General features: G+C 43.9%; 1 protein-coding gene and 2 long non-coding RNA genes across 4 annotated transcripts; 1 reads left to right on the forward strand and 2 right to left on the reverse strand.

Moving 5' to 3' along the window:
* Window positions 1–723: 723 nt before the first annotated feature.
* LOC125541352 (obtusifoliol 14-alpha demethylase-like) lies at window positions 724–3,634 on the reverse strand. Its single transcript, XM_048704790.2, has 2 exons — window positions 3,046–3,634; window positions 724–2,922 (listed from the first exon to the last, which is right to left on the reverse strand). Exons 1-2 carry the CDS (start codon window positions 3,610–3,612, stop codon window positions 1,963–1,965), a joined length of 1,527 nt encoding a protein of 508 aa, XP_048560747.2. The 5' UTR covers window positions 3,613–3,634; the 3' UTR covers window positions 724–1,962.
* A 1,339-nt stretch (window positions 3,635–4,973) lies between these two features.
* LOC147984450 (uncharacterized) lies at window positions 4,974–8,143 on the reverse strand. Its single transcript, XR_015616013.1, has 2 exons — window positions 8,005–8,143; window positions 4,974–5,292 (listed from the first exon to the last, which is right to left on the reverse strand). It is a non-coding gene; the product is annotated as an uncharacterized LOC147984450 (long non-coding RNA).
* Window positions 8,144–8,229: 86 nt separating this feature from the next.
* LOC125541354 (uncharacterized) lies at window positions 8,230–14,790 on the forward strand. Of its 2 annotated transcripts, XR_007297496.2 has the most exons (8): window positions 8,230–9,123; window positions 9,207–10,717; window positions 11,131–11,235; window positions 11,431–11,551; window positions 12,753–12,830; window positions 13,244–13,365; window positions 13,475–13,667; window positions 13,758–14,790. It is a non-coding gene; the product is annotated as an uncharacterized LOC125541354 (long non-coding RNA). The 2 variants fall into 2 exon arrangements; XR_015616014.1 differs by having other exon boundaries at window positions 8,230–10,717.
* Window positions 14,791–27,200: the final 12,410 nt, after the last annotated feature.

The raw sequence follows: 27,200 nt of genomic DNA on the forward strand, positions 1-27,200 counted from the left end.
AGTATCAGCAAAAATAAAAAAAATAAAACAAGGCCACTCCCTAGTGATAGATTTCAGCAATAATATGTACTATTTACATAAAAAAATTTCAGAAACGACAAGCTACTGATTATATAGGGACTATCAAAAACAAATGAACATACCTACTCCTACTGATAAATTCAGTAAATCAGTAGTAAAAATCTTCTCCTGTTTTGATAGAAAAAATTTCAAAAACATGCTACTGATTTAGCGAAAAGAGCCTAACGCATTCATCTAGATTGTCACCCCCACTGATGTACAAAAAGGGTGTAAACAAATGAACTATACTATACACTATGTACAGAGGATGTCGATAAAACCTACTACCTACAAGCATAAAGAAGAAAAGGTGGTCTTGATAACCCTACTTCTAGTACAGTCCAAAAAAAATAGAACACTTCATCTCAGTTTATTGGGCTACTAAAAAACAAAATTAGTACTACTAGTTATAAAACTAAACTTTACTGGATAGTTCAAAAAACATAGGGAAAAAAGCAAAAATCTGGATTAGATAAGTGAATCTAGCTATAACAAAAAAGAAACCAGCATCATACTCTCATCTGCCACACCGACATTGCTGATCCACGCGCCTGAGCGAGAGACACTATTGTGCATTTCAACACGAAAAAACCCCCTAAAAAAGTATAAAATATGGACGCAATTCTCTGCTTGAAACTACTAATCAGATATTTAATACAAACAAAAGAAAAGAACAGTACCTCATCTTGCGGGGGTAAGTATAGACATACAAAAATCCTATCTACTCTACTGGATACATGGGCACAGTAATAAAACTCCTACAGTGCAGCAGACATGCACTTAGCTTGGGCGAGGACCTCATGCTGCTGACTCACAACAAGCCTCTGGACTAAAATCCATTTTCAGACTAAGAAGCTAACAAAAAAAGTGAAATCAAAAAGACTAAAAAATGAGGTCCCTTTGAGACACTACAAAAAAGGCCTAGCAGCCGCTCACTCTGGCCGGCCCCTTTGAGACACTACAAAAAATACAACTTGATCTTGACCGTACAAACTACCACATTCAAATCAATCCTCCAATCTTTTGAATACTTGAACAAATAAGGATACAAAAAAAATGCATATAAATCCTGGAGTCCATTATAGACTTGAATCTACTATTCTACACTTGATCCACAAACAAAACTACCCCCAATCCCCTACAGATCACGGTGAAGCATCAAACAAGAAACAAGACAACAAAATGATGGAGAAGAAAAACTAGGGGGGAACTCACTCCAACTGCAGCGCCAGCCATCCCCTCTCTCTCGTCCTCTGGTTCGTTGAAGAGAACCTTGGAGCTCGCCCTCTCGAAGGGCCATAGGCCGATCTTTTATTAGAAAGAACAGGAAGAGTACAGCGAGCTAGGCAGTCTAGGCGATCTAGAACTGTCAGCCATCAGAGTTTAACTCTGAATAAACACTGAAGAAATAAAGGCGAAGCTTGGCCACCAGAGGCAAGCACAACACAGCAAAGAAGAAGAAAAACAAGTCAGCAGAAATCGCCAACACAGCCAGCAGTCCTCCATGTTGCAATATCCTCTCTGATTAGTTCGAGCACCCTGTCCACGCTGCTAGCCACTTGCTCAAAGATCCAAGCATTCCGTTCTTTCCAAATCCTCTCTTCTCCCCATCCGTATTTCTTCTAATTTGAGATTGGGGAATGGAGAGAGAGTATGTGGAATGAGCTCTGTCTCCCCGTTCCCCTCTTCTTAATCATCACGGGGGTGGTCGCTTCCCCTTCCTTTCTTTAATGCGGTTCAAAAAACAAAATGTAAAAAACAAACAAACAAAAAGCCCGCACGGAAACACAGCCCAGCCCACAAAACGCTCGTGCGGGATCGCGGTTCGATAGAAAAAAAACAAACGGGCCGGTCCACATCTTAGACAGGCCAAAATGAGGGACAATCCGCCCCAGCGCGAATCTACACGCTGCACAAGATCAGACAGCAGTCGACTGAGACTTCGCGAAGTCTCCGTCGACTGATATTTAGTAGCGCCGTCCATATTACCTTGATCTGCATGTACGCGAACGCCTCACCAACGCAGGCGTGCCGCCCGCCACCGAACGCCGTGTACGAGAACGCTCCGCCGGCCACATCCTCCCCTCTGCCCGGGCCGAACCGGTCCGGCTCGTACCTCTCCGGGTCCATGTACACGTATAAGAGACGGTTGTGGAGCACCAGCGGGCTCGCGACGGTACGCCCCTCCGGGACCTCGTACTCATCGCCCTCCCTGGTCCGCACGGTGAAGCTCCGGCGCGCGTGGCGCAGCAGCATCATCGCCGGCGGGTGGAGCCGCAGAACCTCCTTGACGCAGCGGTGGAGGGTGTCCATCTCCTGCAGGACCTCGTAGTCCACGCGGTCCCCGTGCCGCGCCACGACCCGCTCCTGCTCCCGGACGGCGGCGCGCAGGTGCTCGGAGTTGGCGCGCGCGAGGAGGCGCGCTCCGGTCCACGTGCTCGTGCTGGAGCTCGTGTGCTGCCCCGCGAACAGCGCCGAGACCACCAGCATCCCGACGACCTCCGTGTCGGTCGTGGCGCGGCCGTCTTTGTACCTGGAATCAATCAGGCACTGCAGCATGTCGTCGGGGCCGCAGTCAGGGTAGCTTGCTTTGCGAGAGCTGACGACGCCGGAGAATATCTCGCCGAGCCTAGCGCGCGCCCTGTCGCGTCTGCGGTGCGCCGGGATGGGCAGGTGCGGGAACAGGATGGTGACGAGGCGCATGCCGTCGTTGAGCTCACGGAGGTGCGTTGCGACCTCGCCGAGCATCTTGGCCCGGACCTCCTCCCCGAACAAGCACCGGCTGGCTACGAGCGTGACGAGGTGCTCTAGCTCCTGCTTCAAGTCAACCGTGCCGGACTGTCCCCACCTCGCAAAGTACTCCTGCATGTGTAACATACACAAGTACACATCAGATCACAATTTCTAGTATGTAGTACATGTATAAATGTTTGCAATAGTTAACAAGAAAATCAAGGCTACTAAACATGTCATCTTATTTCTTACCTCGACTTCGCGCACCATCAGTCCGGCGTATGTCCTGAGCTTGGCCGGCTTCATGGCGTCACCAAAGAAGCGGAACTGCTCGTGGCGAGTAGCGAAGTCCACGTCGAAGGCGACGCCGGGGCCGAAAGTCGGAATGGTGAACTGGGAGACCTCGTCTTGGCTAATCTCCAAGTCTAGCCCTTGGTAGAAATGGCTCGACACGTTTGGCCCAACCAGAAAGGTCACCTTGCGATGCAACAGTCTCACCGTGAACACGCTCCCCATCTCCGTGTGGGCGTCGCGGATCACTTGCAGCGGGCCCTTGGCGAGAAGCACCGGGAGAATCCCAAGAAGGGGAGCCCCTGCGGCCATGGGCGATGGAGAAGGCGATAGCTTCGTTGTTTGGGACAACATCGGTCGTCGTCGGGCCATCATTGTCGACACAATTGCAAGGAAAATAGGAACACACGCTACCCAGAAGACTGTTGCCAATTTCATGTTTGCAATCCAGATGCTATTGTAACCAATACTGTAAGAACACTGGCAAAGAAAAAATCCATAAGAATCAGCTATGCCAAATAGTGGCATCCTTCTCAAACAGCTAGTATAACGCGGGTATAGCGGGGCTATAACCCTCTGTTTTGTAACTTTACCAAATAATTATATATAAATACCATTTAGCATCACCCTGCTCAATTCTCTATAGCATGGCTACATCACGGTTATTTAAAACTTTTGGTAAAAACATGGTAAGATGATTCAGTACTTGTCCCATCACTAATTAAATTGGTTTTGAAACATCCATACGGCAACACTTTTCTGTTTGCTGCCATGCTAAAATGAATATCCATATCGCGGACATAAAAGGTTTCCATTATATTATAGAGATGCAAGTTTTTAGCGTACTTTCTTAGAGTTTTTCGGGTGATATTCATCCGTTTGTTACTAGCACTCGTGGTCCCATGTTTTCTCTATACCTACCAGGAGTATTGCCAGAAACATTATTCAATTTTCCCAATGGCCTCATGCCTCCATTAATCAATAAAGTAAATTGCCCCAGTGCCCTTTTATGCCTCCAGGAAAAACAATAATAAACTCAAACTGTATTTTTGTCAGTTTAAGAGCTACTCACCGCATAGTTTTTTTAGCCTCACGTGTTTTTCGTCCCCACAGAACAATAATCCCCTCATAGCCCAAGTTTAGCACGTTTATCCTCCCCACACCGCAATACATTTCCTTGTCAGTTTCTCGCCTGGCTGTCTCAATCTCATCCTCTAGGACATCTTTTCCATATAAACCACCATGCCCTATTTGAAGGCACTTAACTAAAAATAGTAATGTCACGACAACCATTAATTGTTGAGCTGTTTGTTTTTGAGATAGCTAACCGCTTATTTCAAACGGTACAATCATCATTAATTGTTGCATGATAGAGAAACACGATGATGAAAACTTTTTAGCGCATTAATTATCGAGTCCTATTTTTAGAAAGCTACCATGGAAATCAATGCACTCAAACCATCTTTTTTTTAAAGAGCGCATCTTAGCGAAAATACAACCCTTTAACAGTCGCGCAAGGAGCGCTCTCTCGCGACGTCCACATCATCACAGGGGTACTGTGCCTGGCAGCCAATCGCGACAGAGATTCGCGCTGGCCGGTGGGCGCTTTGTACGGCGAGACAAAAAAAAATAAATGAATCGCCCAGCCCTAGCCTAGCGAGTCCTCCACTTCTCCCCCTCTCTCGTCCGCCGCCATCACCGGCGCTCTTCCCCACAGCCTGCGCCCCCCCCCCTCCCATCACCTTCTCCCCTCCACGGGAAACCTGCACGGAGGCGGCAGCCTGGACGACACGGCGCTCCCGCCGTCTAGATCGAACTTGTGACGCCCTCGATTCAATCGTACACTAATCATACACGCAAATGTGTACGATCAAGATCAAGGACTCACGGGAAGATATCACAACACAACTCTAAACACAAATTAAAATAATACAAGCTTTATATTACAAGCCAGGGGCCTCGAGGGCTCGAATACATAAGCTCGAATACACAAGAGTCAGCGGAAGCAACATTATCTGAGTACAGACATGAGTTAAACAAGTTTTCCTTAAGAAGGCTAGCACAAAGCAACATCGATCGAAAAGGCAAGGCCTCCTGCCTGGGAGCCTCCTAACTACTCCAAGTCGTCAGCGGTCATCACGTAGTAGTAGGCACCCTCGGGGTAGCAGTAGTCATCAGTGGTGTCGTCTGGCTCCTGGGATCCGTCATCTGGTCGCAACAATCGGGCATGGGGGAAAAGAGGTAGCAAAGCAGCCGTGAGTACTCATCCAAAGTACTCGCAAGACTTACATCAGATCTAAACTAAGTATGCATCTGAATCAAAGGAATGGGTTGTATCTGTGGACTAAACTGCAAAATGCCAGAAGGGAAGGGGAAAGCCTAGCCTATCGAAGACTAGCATCTTCTGGAAACCACCATCTTGCAGCAACAGGAGGGAGTAGAGTAGCATAAAGTAAAGTAGCAGTAATGTTATCAACCTCGGCCAGAGATCCTTCCTCGACTCCCTGCGAGAAAGCAATCCCAGAGCCATACTATCTAGTTATCATCTCATATCCAAGTCTCATCTCCATGTCTCATCTCAAGTATCCAGTTCTAGTTGTATCGGGGATACAACTCCAAGTGTCCGTTACCGTAGGACATGCTATCGATAGATGTTTTCTTCCCTGCAGGGGTGCACCAACTTACCCACCACGCTCGATTAACTCCGGCCGGACACACTTTCCTGGGTCATGCCCGGCCTCGCCCAAACAATACGCCGCAACCCGACCTAGGCTTAATAGAGAGGCCAGCACGCCGGACTAAACCTATGCCCCCAGGGGTCATGGGCCATCTCCCCGGGAACTCCTGCACGTTGCGTACGCGGCCGGTGAGCAGACCTACCTACCTCCTTCAACAAGGTAGGTGCTTTCCAGTCCAACCCGGCGCGCGCCGCTCAGTCGCTGACGTCTAATAAGCTTCTGCTGATGCATACGACGCAGAACGCCCATACTATGCCCACGTGATGGTTAGTACTATCAGGCCAGAGGCCCTTCAGATCAAATATCCAAATCGCAGTGGATTAGGAGCACGCGGTAACGAGCAGAGACTCACGATCGATGTGACCCCGTCGCCCCGTCTCGAGTACTTGCGGCAAGGGCTAAGAATGCCCGGCCACGCCTCGTAAGTATCTCGCGGGCACCTTCCAGGTCAACCCGACTCCACATCACTCGCTATTCAGCTCGCGCGGGTACCCCTCAGGGCCGACCCGTCTTTAGTAACATGGCTCAGTGCAAAGTCATAGTAACCATAGTAACTGTGTGTCTAACACCAAGGGGAAAACCCGAGGAATCACCCCCGATGAATCCCACTCGATGTTATCATCAAGGTGAACGTAAGAGGATCCACCCTCGAGGTTCACACTTGAGGGGTTGCACGACAGAGCGGTAACGGAAGTGGTTAAGGAGGAAATCACCCTCGATGACATCGACCGTATAGCTACACTACGGAGATCTCATCAGGAGTGATGTAAGAGGTTCCACCCTCGGCACTCGATGGTAACTCCGCAGAGTCGTACAACTAGGAGGGGTGATGTGCGGTGTCGGGGCCTGGACGTCGATCACGTTGATCGAGTCATCGAACATAAAGCGGGGCAATTGGGACAAGGTGGGGTCACTGATGGATCACTAACCATCCTATACTAAGCAGTTTAGGATAAGCAGGTAAGGTATGAAAGCAGGTAACAACAACATGCTATGCATCAGAGTAGGATCATACAGAAAGCAGTAGCAGTTCTAATGCAAGCATGAGGGAAAGAAATGGGCGATATCGGAATGCTCAAGGGGGTTTGCTTGCCTGGAAGCTCTGCTGAAAAAGAAGAAGTATCGTCGTCGACGTAGTCGAACACAGGGGCAACATCAGTCTCGGAGTCTACCGGAGAGAAGAGGGGGAAGAAACAGTAAATACAAAGCAAACATATGCATGACAAGACAACAAGCGGTACTAGGGGTGTTCTAACGCGGTGCTACACGATACTGGTGAAGGGGGATAACATCCGGAAAAGTTTTCCCGGAGTTAGGCATTTTCGGACAAAGAAATGGGAGAAAGAAGGTTGCGTGTTTGCTATGCTAGGTGCGTGTGGCGGACGAACGGGCTGCGTATTCGGATTCGTCTCGTCGTTCTGAGCAACTTTCATGTATAAAACTTTTTCATCCAAGCTACGGATTATTTTAATATTATTTTTCAATGATTTACTAATATTCTAGAATTTCTGAAATTATTATATTTAATTAATTCGAATTGACCAAGTCAGCTTAACTCGTCAAAAGGGCAGGGGTGGCCCACATGTCATATACTATTCACCTAAACAAATAAATAAACCTAACTTATTAAAGGAGGCCTACATGTCATCTACTAATAGACTAACTTAGAACTAAACTACTACTACTACTAGGCCTAGCCTAATTAAACCAGGGGCCGGCCGGCGGCATAGCCAGCCATGTCTGTACTCACGCACGTAGAGTACACACTACACACGCACAATGGCCATGGCCATGGCCATAACCAGCGCAGCCGCATGAGAAAGTAGCAGCAGCAATTAGAGTAGCAGCAGCACTAGCTAGTGGGATAGGAGGAGCGGCAGCAGCACTTAACAGCAGCGGCGCCGGCGCAACAGCAAGCAGTGACGGGAGCAGGGCGCAGCAGCGGCCGGCAGCAGCAAACGGAGCAGCAGCAAGCCGAGGCCATGCGTGGGCGTGCACCACAGCAGCAAGCCGCGACGAGGCCACGCATGGGCGTGCGCGCACAACAGCAATAGCGACAGGGCGGGAGCAGCAACTACACGCACACACGTACACATACACGGGGGTTCGAGCGATGGCGAACAACGGCGTAAAGAGACACGGATTGAAGGGGGAAAGTGGTGGAATCGGCCGAGGAGCTCACCACCAAGCTCGTAGACGTGGATTGGAGGCGCGGGGGCGACCGGATGCGACGAGCTCGACGACAAGAGACGACGGCCGTGGCAGAAAATCAGCTCGATCCCGGGCGTATAGTGCGGCTCCGGTCGAACGGATGCACGGAGATGACGGATTCGGTGACTAGGAAGTCCCTGGACAAGCTCCCGGTCGCCGGGGAGGCCAGTGGCCACGGGGACGGCGACGGCGCATCGATGGTAGCTCGGGCACGAGGCTCTCAGGAGAAACGTGAGTGGGAGAGGGGAATTTTGCGGGCTAGGGTCTGTCTACAGCGACGAGGGGGATCTTATCCTTCTTGATGTGTCGTGGATGCTCGACACGAGCTAATCGGGCGTGTGGACGGGAGTGCGTGAGCCACGCCATGGCACTGCCTCCTCCTGTAGCGTGAGGAAGGAGAAGGCCCTGCCGGGCTGGGCCAAAGTGCAATGTGGCACTTAGGCCCAGTTGCGCACAGTGTGAGGCCTTTTATTTTCTTCCTATTCTGTTTTTTTTATTCCTCGTCTGTTTCGCATCTAGTTTAGCTAGTAAATGATTTTTGCTACATGTGAAACTTGGCACAAAAATACAGGGCAATATTCTGGTTTGGTATAAAAAGTTTCAAAGCATTTGGGAGTGTTCAACTATTTATAAAAAAATGAACAGGCCAATTTATTGGCTGTTGGTCCACTGTTATAATACCCAGGGGTATTTTAAATATCTCCAAAAATGTTTGTTAATGCATGAGAATTATGTAGTGAAAATTTTGAACCTAAGGAACATTTTAATTTACTATTTTATAAAATTATTATTTGACTTGGTGTTTGACTTTGATATTTATTAAGTGGCAATTTGCATAGTAATGATGATGACATGGCCACCATTAGGGGGTGATTACTATAGCATGACACTGGGGTGTTATAGAACTGAGCGGGAGGGGGAGAACAATCGCCGCCTTCTCATGCTGCTCGTCTCCACCGTACCTTGTCTGCCTCGCGTGGTGATGACCGGCGGCACAACAGGCGTTGGCGGCGTGGTCGATCCCCTGGTTGTCGTACCTGGAAGGCCGGCACTAACGAGGCCCCCTCCGTCCCCATCCGTGAGTTCCACGGTTCGTCTCTTCAATCCCCAGCCTCCCTGGTTTCCGCGAAATTCCAACTCCATTTTGTTTGCCCGGTCTCATATGCGCTGCAGACAGGGGACTTCGACCATGCCTGCGTGCATCCTAGGTTCCTCCACATCAGCCCGACCTCCCACAAGTGGGCGTTCGTAGGTTTCACGCCCTTGCCAATCCATTCTCTGATTTGGTTTGGTTTGGTGGAGATGTAATAGTTTGATAGTTCTCAGTTTGTAGAACAAAGGGTACCAGGTAACTACAAGATACATTGCTTGTTGGTTTGTTACAATATTTGACCTGATGGGAGATAAGATGCATACCTTGCTGGTTTGTTACGATATTTGGCCTGAGTGTGAGGAGCAGGTAGCGCTCAATCTTACTATTTTTAAATTTTCGGTTCACATGTGAAGGTCTAGAATTTCTATTCAATTGGTTGAAATAAACTGGGCGGCATCGAGGTAATGTTATTCGGATGTGCTTTCAAGAAATAAGTTTGTGCCGTTTAAAATTTAGTTATGTGCAAAGAAACAGCAAATACAGGTTTACTGTAACTTTTCTTGTATGAGATTTCAAGTGAGATTGTTCAGTTCGTTCTTCTGTTTGTTACTAGAGATTCTGAGAAAGATTGTTATGTGCCGCTGTATAAAGATGGATTTGAAATCAATTGAGCTGTGTTGTATGCTTTAATAGGAAAAACTTAACTGAACTTGTTGCTGGCGTTTAAAATTCAGTTATCTACACAGAAACAACAAATACCAGTGTACTGTAGCTTTTCTTGTATAAGGTTCCAAGCAAGATAGTTCGGTTGGTTCTTATTTTTCTTCTTAGAGATTTTGAGCAAGATTGTTATTTGTGACTGTATGAAGATGGATTTCAAATCAATTCTGCCACGGTGTGCACTTTAAAACAAGAACTGAACTTGTTTGTGCCATTTAAAATACAATGATCTACAAAGAAACAACAAATAAGTTGCCAATTTTAGAAGTGGTGCAGCAGATAGTTTTTTAGATGATTGAGACAGCTACAACTTCATTTGACTCTCTAATCGTTCAAGTTTTCATCCAAAAGTACAGATTCGCTGCTCATACACCACATGAATCGATTGGCGTTTCGAATGTGCTAAATGCACATTAAGATTCAGTTTTGCCTACTGTTTCAGTTACATGAATATCTTTGTCATCAGTACATCCATTATATGTTAATCTATTTTACTATCTCTTTTCCATTTTGCCTTCCTGACTGTACTCTGCTCTATCCATTTTTCCTTACATAAAGAAGATGAATTCCTTGTTGGTTTATTTGAGTATCTTTGTTGCATTAATACTAAAAACACATGTTATCCATTTCTCCCTTGCTATTTCTGTTTGGGGAATATTATAGTTTGACCACTGACTAGAAATCAAATGCTTAATATTGGAATGTCTGCTGGATAAGAAGGTAGAAAAACTAGACGGTGTGGTACTCTCATGACTTCTCTTCTTTATGTTTGGTGTTCAAGATACTTACGCCACCATGTAAAATATTTATCTAATAACTTTTCTCTTGATGTGCAGCTATATCTGAACTTCTTGATAATGCAGTAGATGAGGTTTGTAATATCTTCTAACATCTTCTATGAACTAGATACTCGCTGATTTAAATTGTGTGATAATACTCAAATGTCTAAAACACAGAGTGCTCTATTGTAAGCTGAAAATTTGAGATGTCACATTGTTGTTTCTGGGAAAACCATGCTATACTGCTATGACATTTATTTATTTATTCTGTTGTATTCGTGTATTATAACACAATGCTCTATTCATCATGGTGTTAATAACTTCACTTCCTTACAAATGCCTCATCACTGATGGGGGCGACATCGAACAACAATTCTGTGTGGTTAGTACTGTAAATTTGAGAAATTGATTTGCAAGCATGAGCACGTCGCAAATTTGATGGGTCCATTATACATTAAGAATTTGTATGACCTGACATTCACGGGTGCTAACATTTTCTGAATAGGCATGAGTGAAAAGGTGATTAAGAATTCTGATCGATAGTGATGGGGAGGTATTTGTCGAGGTTGCTAGGTGTGTGGACTTTCCTTTTCTGCAAGGACTTCTTTAGGTGGGTTTTTCTGGTTTCACAAGATTGAAAGAACTAAACATTCAGTTAATTAGTCATGTTATTGGGCACTGAGAATGTTTCTCGTATTAGTTTGTTAATATGCTTGGTTGTTACATTTTAGAAGTGATGTGTTTGTCTCCAGAAGTAATATTCTGCTCTACTTACGCTCTGAATTTGTGTGGGAAATTTATGCAGTTCTTCGCTTGCAATTTGGATGACCGTGTGAAGCACTGAATTCCGCCCTTGATGAGATGCCTGGCAATCATTCTGTTTTCTTAATGGGAGAAGAGGTACCAGGATACCACCTGGAAGACAAGTAATATATTTTTCTTTCCTTTATTTGTGCCCTCTAATTACTTTTCAGTTTTCATGCTTTTCAATTGGACCCTTTTTTTATTTCTGTAGATTTTAATTATGGATTTAAGGATTCAGATTTCTTCCAAGCTTTTTGCTTGTAGTAAAACTCTTACTGGAGACAACTAGATATAGGAAACAAAGCGAACTACCAGTCTTCTCTTAAACAATCACTACTCTGATTTTACTGTGACATATACCTAAACTTATTCTTAGAGAATACTTGACATGCAGACTGCATGTGCTAATGTATTGTTTCAATAACATAATTATATAGTAATCTAGTTATAACTATGTAAGAGCCAGTAGGAGACATGACATTGTAGCTTTGTACTACTGTTTCAGTTACATGATTCTGTATAGCTAAAAATATGTCATGTTGTATTCAAACCAATTAGCCTACCCCAACTTGTTTTTGGTGTTGCTGTTGCTGCTGCTGCTGCTGTTGTTGTTGTTGTTGTTGTTGTTGTTGTTGTTGTTAGTGTCCACATATAAATTCTCTCGTCTCTTTTTGTACATTGTCGAATATCAACTCACTTGGTGTGGAATTTATGGTCCCAAAATAGATGACTCAACTTTGTATAAAGTTAATACAAAGTTGAGTCATCTATTTTGGAACGGAGGGAGTATGTTGCAATGTTTATTCCTTACCCCTTTTGATTTACAACTAAGTCTACTTTTGTACAATCCTTATAACTGAAGTTGGTTGTCATGGTGTACTATTCTTTCAAGAATTTGTAGTAGGTTCTAGAAAAACATGATAGGATGAGGGATGCATTGATTTTTAAAATCAGTCTGAAAAGCATCGAGTTTAGTAAAATATTGTGTAACCTTCTCCTAAAAGTTTGATACACTTTTCAAGAAAACTAGCTTTTGTTAATCATTAAGCTATAACTTTTCTCATATTTGAATAACAAGGTCATTCGAGTTGTGTTAAACAAATTTGGCAATGTTAAAAAAAGGTTAATCGGTGTAACTTTTGCAAAGTTTGATGAAAGAAGTTGCACATAACCGATTTCGCTGTCAAGTCTACAATCTAATGTTGATCTAGAGGGTGGAGACTTTAAACTTCATTGATTCTTTCTTGGCCGTTTTGATCTAATATCTGTCTGATGTGGTTTTTATAAACATATGTTGGTATAATAATTTTGCTTTTTTTGTAGGATAATAACATTGCAGATAGACAGAAACAGAATTACTTTACACTAATTCGACGTCTATCGAGCAATGGAACAACAAAGGTAGTTCCTTCCACAATTTGAAGAAAGTTGTTTCATATTGCATGGTATGCCTGACTCATTTCAGTGAGCCTTCAATTAATTTGAGTCATCCTATCCCAAGATCATACCTTGATATTCCTCTATTGTCTCCTATTCGTCCCATGCATTTTTAAGAACTGAAATAATTATAACCAGTGTTACAAATGTTTGCTGAAGAAAGTCCTTGCAGCAAAGAACTGGAAGCAGTTTTTTTTATCTTGACCACTATTTCCTTTTGTTCCTATTTGTTGGCTCTTTCCTATGGAAGCTCTAAAAGAAAATGAGGTGCCATAAATTAAGGATTAATAGTTTTGATATCTGATTTGAGAAAATAGATTCACAGAATATAAGGATAATGTAGATTGTAGCATTGATTATTGCTATCTTGGACATAGACGGATCAAATAACTACTCCGAGAGGGGACGTTGAGGATGACGACAGCGACGAGCAAGTCGGCGTCTGTGAAGCTTCACCGGAGCCATTCCAGCTCTTCCAAAGGCACAACGAGAGCCTAAAGTCAGGATACGTTCGATCGAGCACACTTCTTCTCCCAGAATTCATACAATCATTAGAAGTTCAGAGCAAATCATGCCAAAGATATGAAATGAAACACATTTGCATGCAGGGAAGCTGAGGAGCCAGGACGCCGATGGTGCGGAGCCGTTTGCCATCGAGAGGACCAGGGCAAGCCATCATGGACCTCCGGACCAAGCTCAACATCTCCCTCGCCTCAGTCGATGCCATGTCCTGGAGGGTCGTTGCTGGGTCGCCATCCATGACAATGAGCTCCTACCGCAGCTCGTGGAGCTAATCTGAATGTACGTGTGTTCCATTATAGTGTGCTTGATCGACTCCCCCCACCCACAAGTGTTTGATTAATGTTTCTCGTTGTTGTGTTGTATGTATAGGCTGGCAAGGATGTGGCGAGTCATCGGCAACGCGCACCGGGTGATGAAGCGCATGGCGGACAAGCCGAGCATGCTCCTCTTGTTCTCGGCCGCACGGTTTGAGGGAGGCATCAAGAGACTGCCGCCGCCGTGGCCGATGCGCGCGTAATTTTTTTTAACGTATCTTACGTTGTCAAACAGCAAGATGCTCCTGTCGATGCTATTATATCGCTACGGGTTTGCCTGTGATAGCATGACATTTCAGTTTCTTCCTTACATGATGCGCCAATATAATAATTTCATCAAGAATTGCATGTACATGGTGCTGCTATCCAGATCAAAAAAGGAAAGTGAAAGGAGCGTGCATCTACCTGGCACCGCCCAGATGCCCCTCAAGTGGCGCGCCAATGGGGTGCCCCATGAAGCAATTGTGTACTTTTTATGTTCCATGGAAGGCTCTATGGTTCTTCAGTCTTCAGTTGGCATCATCTTTGATGTGAGGTCTTTCACATGGCAGAGATGCTTCTCCTGCTTCTTTCAGGTTAAGAGTCGAGAGGAGAATGAAGATTATCTTGCATGACTTTAATGATTCTAAGAGAGGGGGTGGTACATTTTGGAACATAGAGGGTTGACATGCCGAAAGAAGCGGAGGGACGATCACAGGGGCGACCTCCGCATTGAGGAAGGAATTGGTGCTGAATCGAGGAATGGACAGTCCTTGTGAGACCACAACCAACTGCCACTGAATCGAGAATTGGATTGTCCAACCTTGGCCCTATTCCATCTCGTGGTGTTGCCTTAGTAATTGATTGTTTTTTCATGGGCAAATAGTATAATTATTTGAAGTATTTTTTTTCAAGTGCATGGCTGGCAATTTCAAAGAGGAAATGGCAAGCCGTCGCGCATCGATACCCTATCTCTCCTTTGGATTGAATGCTATCCTGGTCAGAACGATAATTTTGTTGTTTGCTTGTTCCTGTAGGCCGTACCACGGAGGTTTGTGGGAAATTTCAAAGGTCGGATCTATGAAGCTATCAAGCTAGAAGCTCCTCGGTTGTAGTTCAGATCATAGGCTTGTTGTAATTTTCTTTTACGATTCAGAATTTTAGTCCAGATCATAGGTTTTCTATCATTCTCTTTTACTATTCAGAAATTTAATTGAGGAGTCTTTGGCTATATCCAGTGGTTATCATACATCATCATCACCTAATGATTTTATTTTGTGGATGCTTGAGTTTACAAAATTTAGTCTCTAACTGTCCATCGTCTCTAGACGTACCATTCACGACAGACGTTCAGTTTCAGCAAGTGTATTAGAAGCAGAAAACTAGCGCCAATTTGGACTATATAAACACGTAGACAACTGCATAAGCAGTATTAGTGCGCACGCTCACGCCTAAGAGGCGCGCCCAGGGCGCGCCCCAGCCTCTAGTTTGCACACCAAGGAAAGAATGGTTGTTTAGGCTCTTGGATGCATCGGTATACACCACGCCTCGATTTCCCCATACACGTTGTGACGTGAAAAAACAAGTAAAAACTAAGACGCGCTCTATCATGAGACCGAGGTAATATGTATGATTTTACTCCTAGTTTGCTGTCCACAAATTTTAATTGCCAACAAGCTGGCGAATATTGACAAGCAAAATGAACTGGAGTTCTCAAAGAGAGGCACTGGCAAGCCAAAAAATTGGCAACCATTAAAAAACAACACCAAAGTTTTGGTCATGACCAAAAATGCTAAGGTATGTTTTGGCCACCATCCAAACATATCTTATCACTGTAATTATTTAGACTTCATTATATGCATGGAAATCATATGTGTAGATATATTTTAATAAAACTATTTTCATAATATTATAATTTATTGGGTCTTAGAAATAGGTGCCCACCGTTATATTTTGTGACAGGAGGTTGTCCAAAAGCGACAACTTATCGGTATATTTAAGATGTATGTGCTTTTTGATCCTAAATATTTATATACCAGATGATATCCCACATATAGTCGTGGAGTTGCAGATTTAATCCCGAAATATTGCATTGACTATAAACTTATCCGTCAAGATTCAAAACATGTGAGAAATTTCTGATGAACAAAATAAAACAATTTTTTAATAAAAAGTTAACATGCTATAACTAAATGAGATAGATTTAAAATCCACATATAATGCACGAATACATGCTGCTGACAGAGAGGCTCTCCATGTCTCTACACCAGATGGCGGTTGCTAGATCAACCTAGCAAAGCCAAGAGCACAATATTTTTGGTGATTTGCCTCATTGTGGGAGCAGAAAAATGGCTATTAATGCTTGCTAGTGAGGTCTGTCTATGTAGTATATAGATTGGTAGAAAATATTCAAAGCATTTGTTTGAGATAAAAGAGGGCTATATATACATGCTTAATTCTATTGCAAACATTTTAGGTATAATTCCATTGAAACATATATAAGACAGTAATCTGACCAAACTTTTTTTTTTCCACAAAAGGACATGCATCAAACCCAGAGAGTGCATATAGCTCTTTTCAACGGATGCATGACATATAAAAAGCATGCACCAAGGGTTTTACCGGAGCTTATACGTACCTAACACAGCTGCGTCTAGCCTTCACGTAATTTGTAGGGGCCGGTGGTATGGCAAGTGATGCGCAGGTGTATTAGGCTAGTTATAGTGGGAGTAACTTAGCTAGTAATATAGCGCACTTCAATTTTTTTTGCTTATGTGACAAGTAATTAATGAGAGCTGGTAACATAATATGTTACTGTAACATAGCGCTTTTCAAGACAAGATGAGCGTATAAGCTAATAAATGAAGCCATCTAAGATACTACTATTATATTACTTTGCATTATGAAAATAATAACTTAGGCTAGTGCCATATACATTACACTAGTCTAAGTTACTCCCCATTATGACCAGCCTTAAAGATCTACTATGCATGTTTTTACCTTAGATGGTACTCTTCGCTCACCTCTGACTGAGCTACCCGGCGATCAAAATGATGCAGTGGGAGATGGAGAAGTAGGGAACGCCCCGCGCGGGTATTTATAGAGGAGGAAGTTAGAGCGGCGGACCGGAAGTTAGTTGTTCGCAGGGTTAATTAATTTCGTCCTTGTCTCATGTACACTAGGCATTCGAAAAGATCGACCACACGTAAACAATACCACGTGGTTAATTAGGATTTTTTTTTGAGAAGTACGTGGTTCATTAGCTGCCAGTACTACCGGTGGGAATGTACGAGTGGCGGCGCCAGGCCCAGGCAGGCCGGGCATGGCCTGGGGCGTGGCCTCAAATCGCTGCCAGCACAAAATTCCATGTCCTGGGGCCTGCCCGGGCCTTGCTCATTCCTGGAGCCATCACTGGAATGTAGGTTGATAAGATGATCTCTCGCTACAGTATTTGCCTAGCGGCAGGTACACTCGACAAAGGCCAAAAAAACACTCAGCAAACGCTTCGTCGAGTGTTACATTCGATAAAACGCACTCGGTATATACCCTTTTAGCAAAGCCATGTTTGACAAGTGTCTTTTCATCGAAACTCGGTAAACAATTTACTGACTGTTTTCCATGTCACTCGGCAAATAATTGTACTCGGTTAAAAAAAAGGAAAATCTGGTTCATGCCACTCACAATTTCGGATGTTCGATGGTTGTCAGTAAAACTTTACAAACTCGGTTTGTGCCATTAAGGAATGCAAATAAATTAGATGTATACCCTTACGCACGTAGCTCCGCCAGTTATTGTCAGACCAGGTCTCATTTCCATATTCTTTGCTTCATTTCCTCCTCCATGGGACCATCACTTGTCATGTCAGCCGCATTGGCGTGAAGATGCATTTGACTATAGACTCCGATGTGGGGCACATGCTCGACGGGACAGGACAACACAAAGATAGTGCTCGATAGTAGCACAACATTGAACGTTCTCCTGTTCGCACGCCATGCCGGGCTTGCATTGAGTCCCGATGACTATGTGTGTATGTGCTCCCGTGTGTGCTTACAAGATGAACACCCCTCTTCTCCCTTATATCTCTAGGGGAGACAACACGGTCTGCTCATCCTAAACCAAGCCCACCCCATACCAACTCATCCGACTGACGCAAGCATCGGAAAGGGGTCGGTGGAACAATCTTGTAGCTCCCCACCTCGCGTCCCTCCTAGATCGAGCGGCCCAGTCCCCTCCCCACCTCGCCGCCACCGGAGGAACGGCCGGCGAAGCCCGCGCCGGTTCCCGGGATGGTGGCGGCGGGGCGACATGGCCAGGCCCAGCCCTCCCACGACGAGCTCCCACCCCCCGCCCCGCGGTGTGCTGCGGCCATGGCGCCTCCGGCACGACCTGGATCCCGACGGGCGGCTCCTCACCCGCGGTGATGTTGGTCCCAGTTGGGTGGCGTCCCCTCGCCCACCCCCGCCCGTGTGGTTTTGGCTCGTCGGCGCGGCCTGGATCTCGATGGCGGCTCCCCGGCGGCGGCTGTCGTCCTCTCCCGTGGTGGTGCTGTCCCGGCTGGGTGGCGCCCCCCATCGCGTGGCGAGGTTGGACCCGTGCCGTTCCCTGGTGGCGTCCCCTGTGCTGTGGGCGCGAGGCAGCGGCAGCAGGACCTGCGCACTCCAGGTGCCTCGCTTGACAACGTCCTCGGCCGGCGCGGCTCCAGCCCTGCTGCTTCGAAGGCTGTGTTCCTCTCCAGCTTCTTCGGTTCGCTGGTCCTCGTTGGTGTGGCTCCGTGCTACTTCTTGAGTTTGCGTTAGTTTTTCCTTTAGGAAAGGGTGATGCAGCAAAGTAGAGATAAATATTTCCTTTAATTTGAGAATCAAGGTATCAATCCAGTAGGAGACAACGCACAAGTCATGGAATACCTGCATAAACAATTAAACAACTTGCACCTAATGCGATAAAGGGGTTCTCAATCCCTTTACGGTTACTTGCAGAAGTGAGATCTGATAGAGATAGATAAACCATAAAGTAAATGTTTTTGGTATTTTTGGTTTACAGATCGGAAAGTAAAAGATTGCGAAATAGCAGATCAAAAACTAATATGATGGAAAATAGTAGATCGGAAACTTATATGATGAAAAATAGAACTGGGGGCCATAGGTTTCGCTAGAGGCTTCTCTTAAGATAGTAAATAATACGGTGGGTGAACAAATTATTGCCGAGCAATTGATAGAAAAGCGCAAAGTTACGACGATATCTAAGGCAATCATGAATATAGGCACCATGTCTGTGTCAAGTAGACCGAAACGATTCTGCATCTACTACTATTACTCCACATATCGACCGCTATCCAGCATGCATCTAGAGTATTAAGTTCATAAGATCGGAGTAATGCATTAAGCAAGATGACATGATGTAGAGGAATTAACTCAAGCAATATGATGAAAACCCCATCTTTTTATCCTCGATAACAACAATACAATACATGCCTTGCTGCCCTACTGTCACTGGGAAAGGACACCGCAAGATTGAACCCAAAGCTAAGTACTTCTCCCATTGTAAGAAAAACCGATCTAGTTGGCCAAACCAAACCGATAGCTCGAAAAGAATTACAAAGATATCAAATCACGCATAAAAGAATTCAGAGAAGATTCAAATAATATTCATAGATAAGCTGATCATAGAACCACAATTCATCGGATCTCGACAAACACACCGCAAAAAAGTATTACATTGAATAGATCTCCAAGAACATCAAGGAGAACATGGTATTGAGAATCAAAGAGAGAGAGAAGAAGCCATCTAGGTACTAGTTATGGACCCGTAGGTCTGTGATAAACTACTCACACTTCATCGGAAGGGTAATAGAGTTGATGTAGAAGCCCTCCGTGATCGAATCCCCCTCCGGCAGGGTGCTGGAGAAGGTCCCTAGATTGGATCTCACGGGTACAGAAGGTTGCGGCGGTGGAAAAGTCTTTTCGTGGATGCCTCTAGTGGTTTGGGGATATATGGGAATATATAGGAGAAAGAATTAGGTCAGGAGATGCACGAGGGGCCCATAAGGGTGGGGGGTGCGCCCTCCGTCCTTGTGGCCGCCTCATGGCTCCTCCGACTTCATCTCCAAGTCTCCTAGTTGTCTTCTGGTCTAAGAAAAATCATTGTGAAGGTTTTATTCCGTTTGGACTCCGTTTGATATTCCTTTTTTGTGAAACTCAAAAACAGGAACTGTCACTGGGCTTTAGGTTAATAGGTTAGTCCCAAAAATAATATAAAATAGCATATTAATGCATATAAACATCCAAAACAGATAATATAATATCATGGAACAATAAAAAATTATAGATAAGTTGGAGACGTATCACTCCGGCCCGGCCGCCCAAGACCTGCACTTTCCAGTGTCTTCGGTTTGCCGGTACCCCTGCTCATGCGGCTCCATCCCCGGCGCCCTCGTTGGCTGCGCCCCTTCCAGCCTCATCGGCTTGCTGGTGTCTCGGCGGATCTGTCCCATGGCTCAGATCTGCATTCCTTCCAGGTCCTGGCTTACTTGCGGCGCCACCCTTCTATGCCAGCTTCTGTCGCCTTCCCTGCCACGTCCACCTCCTTGCCTCGTCCAATCGTCAGATCTGAAGCACATGTGCCCGCAACTTCCCTCCATGTGGTGGCAACTTTGACCTACATGTTGACCTCCTCGGCTCCTGATCTCAACCTGACGGATGTGGGATTGTTCAGACTTGGCCAGGGCGAAATCCCTGCTCGGCTTGCCGATGCTGGCAGCGGCGACGCTCGCGTGTGCCATTTCCTGTTGGGGAACGCAGTATTTCAAATTTTTTACCTACGATCACGCAAGATCTATCTAGGAGATGCATAGCAACGATAGGGAAGAGTGTGTCTATGTACCCTCGTAGACCGAAAGCGGAAGCGTTTAGTAACGCAGTTGATGTAGTCGAACGTCTTCGCGATCCAACCAATCCAAGTACCGAACGTACGACACTTCCGCGTTCAGCACACGTTCAGCTCGATGACGTCCCTCGGGCTCTTGATCCAGTTGAGGCCGAAGGAGAGTTCCGTCAGCACGACGGCGTGGCGACGGTGATGATGAAGTTACCAGTGCAGGGCTTCGCCTAAGCACTACGACGATATGACCAAGGTGTGTAACTATGGAGGGGGCACCGCACACGACTAAGACAAATCTTGGAGTGCCTTTGGGGTGCCCCCTGCCCACGTATATAAAGGAGGGAGGAGGAGGAGGCCGGCCTAGGAGGGGCGCACCTATAGGGGGAGTCCAACTAGGATTTCCAATCCTAGTTGGAGCCCCCTTCATTTTCCAAGAGGGGAGAGAGGGAAGGAGTAGGAGAGGGAGAAGGAAAGAGAAGGGGCGCCGCTCCCTCCCTAGTCCAATTCGGACTTGCCATGGGGGGTGATACGTCTCCAACGTATCTATAATTTTTGATTGTTCCATACTATTATATTATCTCTTTTGGATGTTAATGGGCTTATTTATACACTTTTATATTATTTTTGGGACTAACCTACTAACCCAAGGCCCAGTGCAAATTGCTGTTTTTTTTGCCTATTTCAGTGTTTCGTAGAAAAGGTATATCAAACGGAATCCAAACGGAATGAAACCTTCGGGAGAGTTATTTTTGAAACAAACGTGATCCAGAGGACTTGGAGTAGACGTCAAGTAAGAAACAAGGTGGCCACGAGGCAGGGAGGCGCGCCCCCACCCTCGTGGGCCCCTCGCAGCTCCACCGACCTACTTCTTCCTCCTATATATATATACCCTGAAAACATCCAGGAGCACCACGAAACCCTATTTCCACCGCCGCAACCTTCTATACCCAAGAGATCCCATCTTGGGGCCTTTTCCGGAGCTCCGTCGGAGGGGGAATCGATCACGGAGGGCTTCTAGATCAAGACCATAGCCTCTTCGATGATGTGTGAGTAGTTTACCACAGACCTTCGGGTCCATAGTTATTAGCTAGATGGCTTCTTCTCTCTCTTTGGATCTCAATACAATGTTCTCCTCGATCTTCTTAAAGATCTATTTGATGTAACTCTTTTTGCGGTGTGTTTGTCGAGATCCGATGAATTGTGGGTTTATGATCAAGTTTATCTATGAACAATATTTGATTCTTCTCTGAAATCTTTTATGTATGATTGGTTACGTTTGCAAGTCTCTTCGAATTATCAGTTTGGTTTGGCCTACTAGATTGATCTTTCTTGCAATGGGAGAAGTGCTTAGCTTTGGGTTCAATCTCGCGGTGTCCTTCCCCAGTGACAGCAGGGGCAGCAAGGCACGTATTGTATTGTTTCCATCAAGAATAAAAAGATGGGGTTTATATCATATTGTTGAGTTTATCCCTCTACATCATGTCATCTTGCCTAATGCGTTACTCTGTTCTTATGAACTTAATACTCTAGATGCATGCTGGATAGCGGTCGATGTGTGGAGTAATAGTAGTAGATGCAGAATCGTTTCGGTCTACTTGTCGCGGACGTGATGCCTATATACATGATCATGCCTAGATATTCTCATAATTATGCACTTTTCTATCAATTGCTCGACGGTAATTTGTTCACCCACCGTAATACTTATGCTATCTTGAGAGAAGCCACTAGTGAAACCTATGGCCCCCGGGTCTATCTTTTATCATATAAAGTTTCCAATCTATTTTATTTTGCAATCTTTATTTTCCTATCTAAATCATAAAAATACCAAAAATATTTATCTTATTATCTCTATCAGATCTCACTCTTGTAAGTGACCGTGAAGGGATTGACAACCCCTTCATCGCGTTGGTTGCGAGGTTCTTATTTGTTTGTGTAGGTACGAGGGACTTGCGTGTAGTCTCCTACTGGATTGATACCTTGGTTCTTAAAACTGAGGAAAATACTTACGCTACTTTGCTGCATCATCCTTTCCTCTTCAAGGGAAAACTAACGCAGTGCTCAAGAGGTAGCAAGAAGGATTTCTGGCGCCGTTGCCGGGGAGGTTGCACCAAGTCAAGTCAAGATTTGATCTCCCGTCAACAAGCCATTTCTGGCGCCATTGCCGGGGAGATCTACACACAAGTCAAGACATACCATGTACCCATCACAAACTCTTATCCCTCGCATTACATTATTTGCCATTTGCCTCTCATTTTCCTCTCCCCCACTTCACCCTTGCCGTTTTATTCGCCCTCTTTTTCCGTTCGCCTCTTTTTGTTTGCCTCTTGCTTGCTTGTGTGTTGGATTGTTTGCCACGATGGCTTTACCTAAAAGTGTTGATCCTCACCTTAGAAGATTGGAAGAAATTGAAAACAATGTTAGAAGTTTTATGTCCTTACAGTTTGAGCATAATAATTTCTTCAGAAACGAGCTTAAAGAACAAAAAAGTTTTATGGGATACATGAATAAAGAGCTCGATGATATGTCCAAAGAAACGATGGCTTTACAAAAAAGTGTTCATCCTCATCTTGAAAACTTGATAGCCCAAATTTCGGATAAGCAGGCCACCTTAGTTAATAAGATGGCCGCCAAACCAGAAGAATTTGATGATAATAAGGATGAAGATCTAAAAGTGATTGATGTGTCTCCTATTAAATCTTTGTTTTGCAATATGAATCTTGATAATGATGGGACTGGAGATGAGTCAACTTTAGTTAAAAGGCGTCCCAATGATTCGGAGTTTTTAGATCTTGATGCAAAAATTGGTAAAAGTGGGATTGGAGAGGTCAAAACTTTACATAGCAATGAACCCACTATTTTAGATTTCAAGGAATTTAATTATGATAATAGCCCTTTGATAGATTGTATTTCCTTGTTGCAATCCGTGCTAAATTCTCTGCATGCTTATAGTCAAAATAAAGCTTTTACCAAACATATCGTTGATGCTTTAATGCAATCTTATGAAGAAAATCTTGAATTAGAAGTTTATATTCCTAGAAAACTTCATGATGAGTGGGAACCTACTATTAAAATTAAAATTAAAGATCATGAATGCTATGCTTTATGTGATTTGGGTGCTAGCGTTTCCATGATTCCAAAAACTTTGTGTGATGTGTTAGGTTTCCTTGAATTTGATGATTGTTCTTTAAATTTGCATCTCGTGGATTCCACTATTAAGAAACCTATGGGAAGGATTAATGATGTTCTTATTGTTGCAAATAGGAATTATGTGCCTGTAGATTTCATTGTTCTTAATATTGATTGCAATCCTTCATGTCCTATTATTCTTGGTAGACCTTTACTTAGAATGATTGGTGCAATTATTGATATGAAAGAAGAGAATATTAGATTCCAATTTCCTTTAAGGAAGGGCATGAAACACTTTCCTAGAAAGAAAATTAAATTACCTTATGAATCTATTATGAGAGCCATTTATGGATTGTATACCGAAGATGATAATACCTAGATCTATTCTTGCTTTTATGCCTAGCTAGGGGCGTTAAACGATAGCACTTGTTGGGAGGCAACCAAATTTTATTTTTGTTTCTTACTTTTTGGTTCTGTTTAGTAAGAAATAATTCATCTAGCATCTGTTTAGATGTGGTTTTATGCTTTTAATTAGTGTTTGTGCCAAGTAGAACCTTTGGGAAGACTTGGGGGAAGTTTTAGCGATCTTGCTGTAAAAAACAGAAACTTTAGCGCTCACGAGATTTGCTGCCATTTTTTACTGGAGAGTGCGATTAGGTTGATTATTTTTTCAGATGATTAATAGACAAGTTCCTCACATTCACTAATTTATTTCAGAATTTTTGGGGTTACAGAAGTATTCGAAACCTATAGATTACTACAGACTTTTCTGTTTTTGACAGATTCTATTTTTCGTGTGTTGTTTGCTTATTTTGAGTCATCTATGGCTAGTATCGGAGGGTATGAACCATAGAGAAGTTGGAATACAGTATGTTTAACACCAATATAAATAAATAATGAGTTCATTACAGTACCTTAAGTGGTGTTTTGTTTTCTTATACTAACGGAGCTCATGAGATTTTCTGTTGAGTTTTGTGTTGTGAAGTTCTCAAGTTTTGGGTAAAGATTTGATGGATTATGGAATAAGGAGTGGCAAGAGCCTAAGCTTGGGGATGCCCAAGGCACCCCAAGGTAAAATTCAAGGAAAACCAAAAGCCTAACCTTGGGTATGCCCCGGAAGGCATCCCCTCTTTCGCCTTCTTCCATCGGTAACTTTACTTGAGGCTATATTTTTATTCACCACATGATATGTGTTTTGCTTGGAGCGTCTTGTATGATTTGAGTCTTTGATTTTTAGTTTACCACAATCATCCTTTCTGTACACACCTTTTGGGAGACACACACATGAATTGGAATTTATTAGAATACTCTATGTGCTTCACTTATATCTTTTGAGCTAGATAATTTTGCTCTAGTGCTTCACTTATATCTTTTAGAGCACGGTGGTGGTTTTATTTTATAGAAATTATTGATCTCTCATGATTCACTTATATTATTTTGAGAGTCCTTTAGAACAGCATGGTAATTTGCTTTGGTTATGAAATTAGTCCTAACATGATAGGCATCCAAGATGGGTATAATAAAAACTATCATAGAAAGTGCATTGAATACTATGAGAAGTTTGATACTTGATAATTGTTTTGAGATATAACTATGGTGATATTAGAGTGTGCTAGTTAGTAGTTGTGAATTTGAGAAATACTTGTGTTGAGGATTGCAAGTCCCGTAGCATGTACGTATGATAACCGTTGTGTAACAAATTTGAAACATGAGGTGTTATTTGATTGTCTTCCTTATGAGTGGCGGTCGGGGACGAGCGATGGTCTTTTCGTACCAATCTATCCCCCTAGGAGCATGCACGTAATGCTTGGTTTTTGATGACTTGTAGATTTTTGCAATAAGTATGTGAGTTCTTTATGACTAATGTTGAGTCCATGGATTATACGCACTCTCACCTTTCCATCATTGCTAGCCTCTTTGGTACCGTGCATTGCCCTTTCTCACCTTGAGAGTTGGTGCAAACTTTGCCGGTGCATCCAAACCCCGTGATATGATACGCTCTATCACACAAAAGCCTCCTTATATCTTCCTCAAAACAGCCACCATACCTACCTATTATGGCATTTTCATAGCCATTCCGAGATATATTGCCATGCAACTTTCCACCGTTTCATTCATGACACGCTTCATCATTGTCATATTGCTTTGCATGATCATGCAATTGACATCGTATTTGTGGCAAAGCCACCATGCATAATTTATCATACATGTCACTCTTGATTCATTGCCCTTCCCGGTACACCGCCAGATGCATTCATATAGAGTCATATTTTGTTCTAGTATCGAGTTGTAAATAAATAGAAGTTTGATGATCATCATTAATAGAGCATTGTCCCCCCAAAAAGAGAAAGGCCAAAAAAAGAAAGGCCCCAAAAAAAGAAAAAAAGGAAAAAAGAAGAAGAAATAAAAGGGACAATGCTACTACCCTCTTTTTCCACACTTGTGCTTCAAAGTAGCACCATGATCTTTATGATAGAGAGTCTCTTGTTTTGTCACTTTCATATACTAGTGAGAATTTTTAATTATAGAACTTGGCTTCTATATTCCAACAATGGGCTTCCTCAAATGCCCTAGGTCTTCGTGAGCAAGAAAGTTGGATGCACACCCACTTAGTTTCTCTTGTCGAGCTTTCATACATTTATAGCTCTAGTGCATCCGTTGCATGGAAATCCCTACTCCTTGCATTGACATCAATTGATGGGCATCTCCCTAGCCCGTTGATTAGCCGCGTCGATGTGAGACTTTCTCCTTTTTTGTCTTCTCCACATAACCCCCATCATCATATTCTATTCCACCCATAATGCTATATCCATGGCTCACGCTCATGTATTGCGTGAAAGTTGAAAAAAGTTTGAGATTACTAAAGTATGAAACAATTGCTTGGCTTGTCATCGGGGTTGTGCATGATGAGAGCATTCTTGTGTGACCGAAATGGAGTATGACCAAACTATATGATTTTGTAGGGATGAACTTTCTTTTGCCATGTTATTTTGAGAAGACATGATTGCTTAGTTAGTATGCTTGAAGTATTATTATTTTTATGTCAATATTAAACTTTTGTCTTGAATCTTTCGGATCTAAACATTCATGCCACAATAAATAAAATTACATTGAGAAATATGCTAGGTAGCATTCCACATCAAAAATTCTATTTTTATCATTTACTTACTCGAGGATGAGCATGAATTAAGTTTGGGGATGCTTGATACGTCTCCAACGTATCTATAATTTTTGATTCTTCCATGCTATTATATTATCTGTTTTGGATGTTAATGGGCTTATTTATACATTTTTATATTATTTTGGGACTAACCTACTAACCCAAGGCCCAGTGCAAATTGCTGTTTTTTGCCTATTTCAGTGTTTCGCAGAAAAGGAATATCAAACGGAATCCAAACGGAATGAAACCTTCGGGAGAGTTATTTTTGGAACAAATGTGATCCAGGGGACTTGGAGTGGACGTCAAGAAAGAAACGAGGGAGCCACGAGGCAGGGAGGTGCGCCTGCCCCCCTGGGC

This window comes from Triticum urartu, chromosome 2A (assembly GCF_056163025.1).
Source record: "Triticum urartu cultivar PI428250 chromosome 2A, HENAU_Tu73, whole genome shotgun sequence".
Classification (NCBI taxonomy): domain Eukaryota; kingdom Viridiplantae; phylum Streptophyta; class Magnoliopsida; order Poales; family Poaceae; genus Triticum; species Triticum urartu.

Coding starts and splice junctions, on each gene's coding strand:
- LOC125541352 (XM_048704790.2), bottom strand. CDS start 3,612: ATGCCACTATTTGGCATAGCTGATTCTTATGGATTTTTTCTTTGCCAG. Junction 2,923..3,045: donor TGATGGTGCGCGAAGTCGAG/GTAAGAAATAAG, acceptor TTACACATGCAG/GAGTACTTTGCGAGGTGGGG.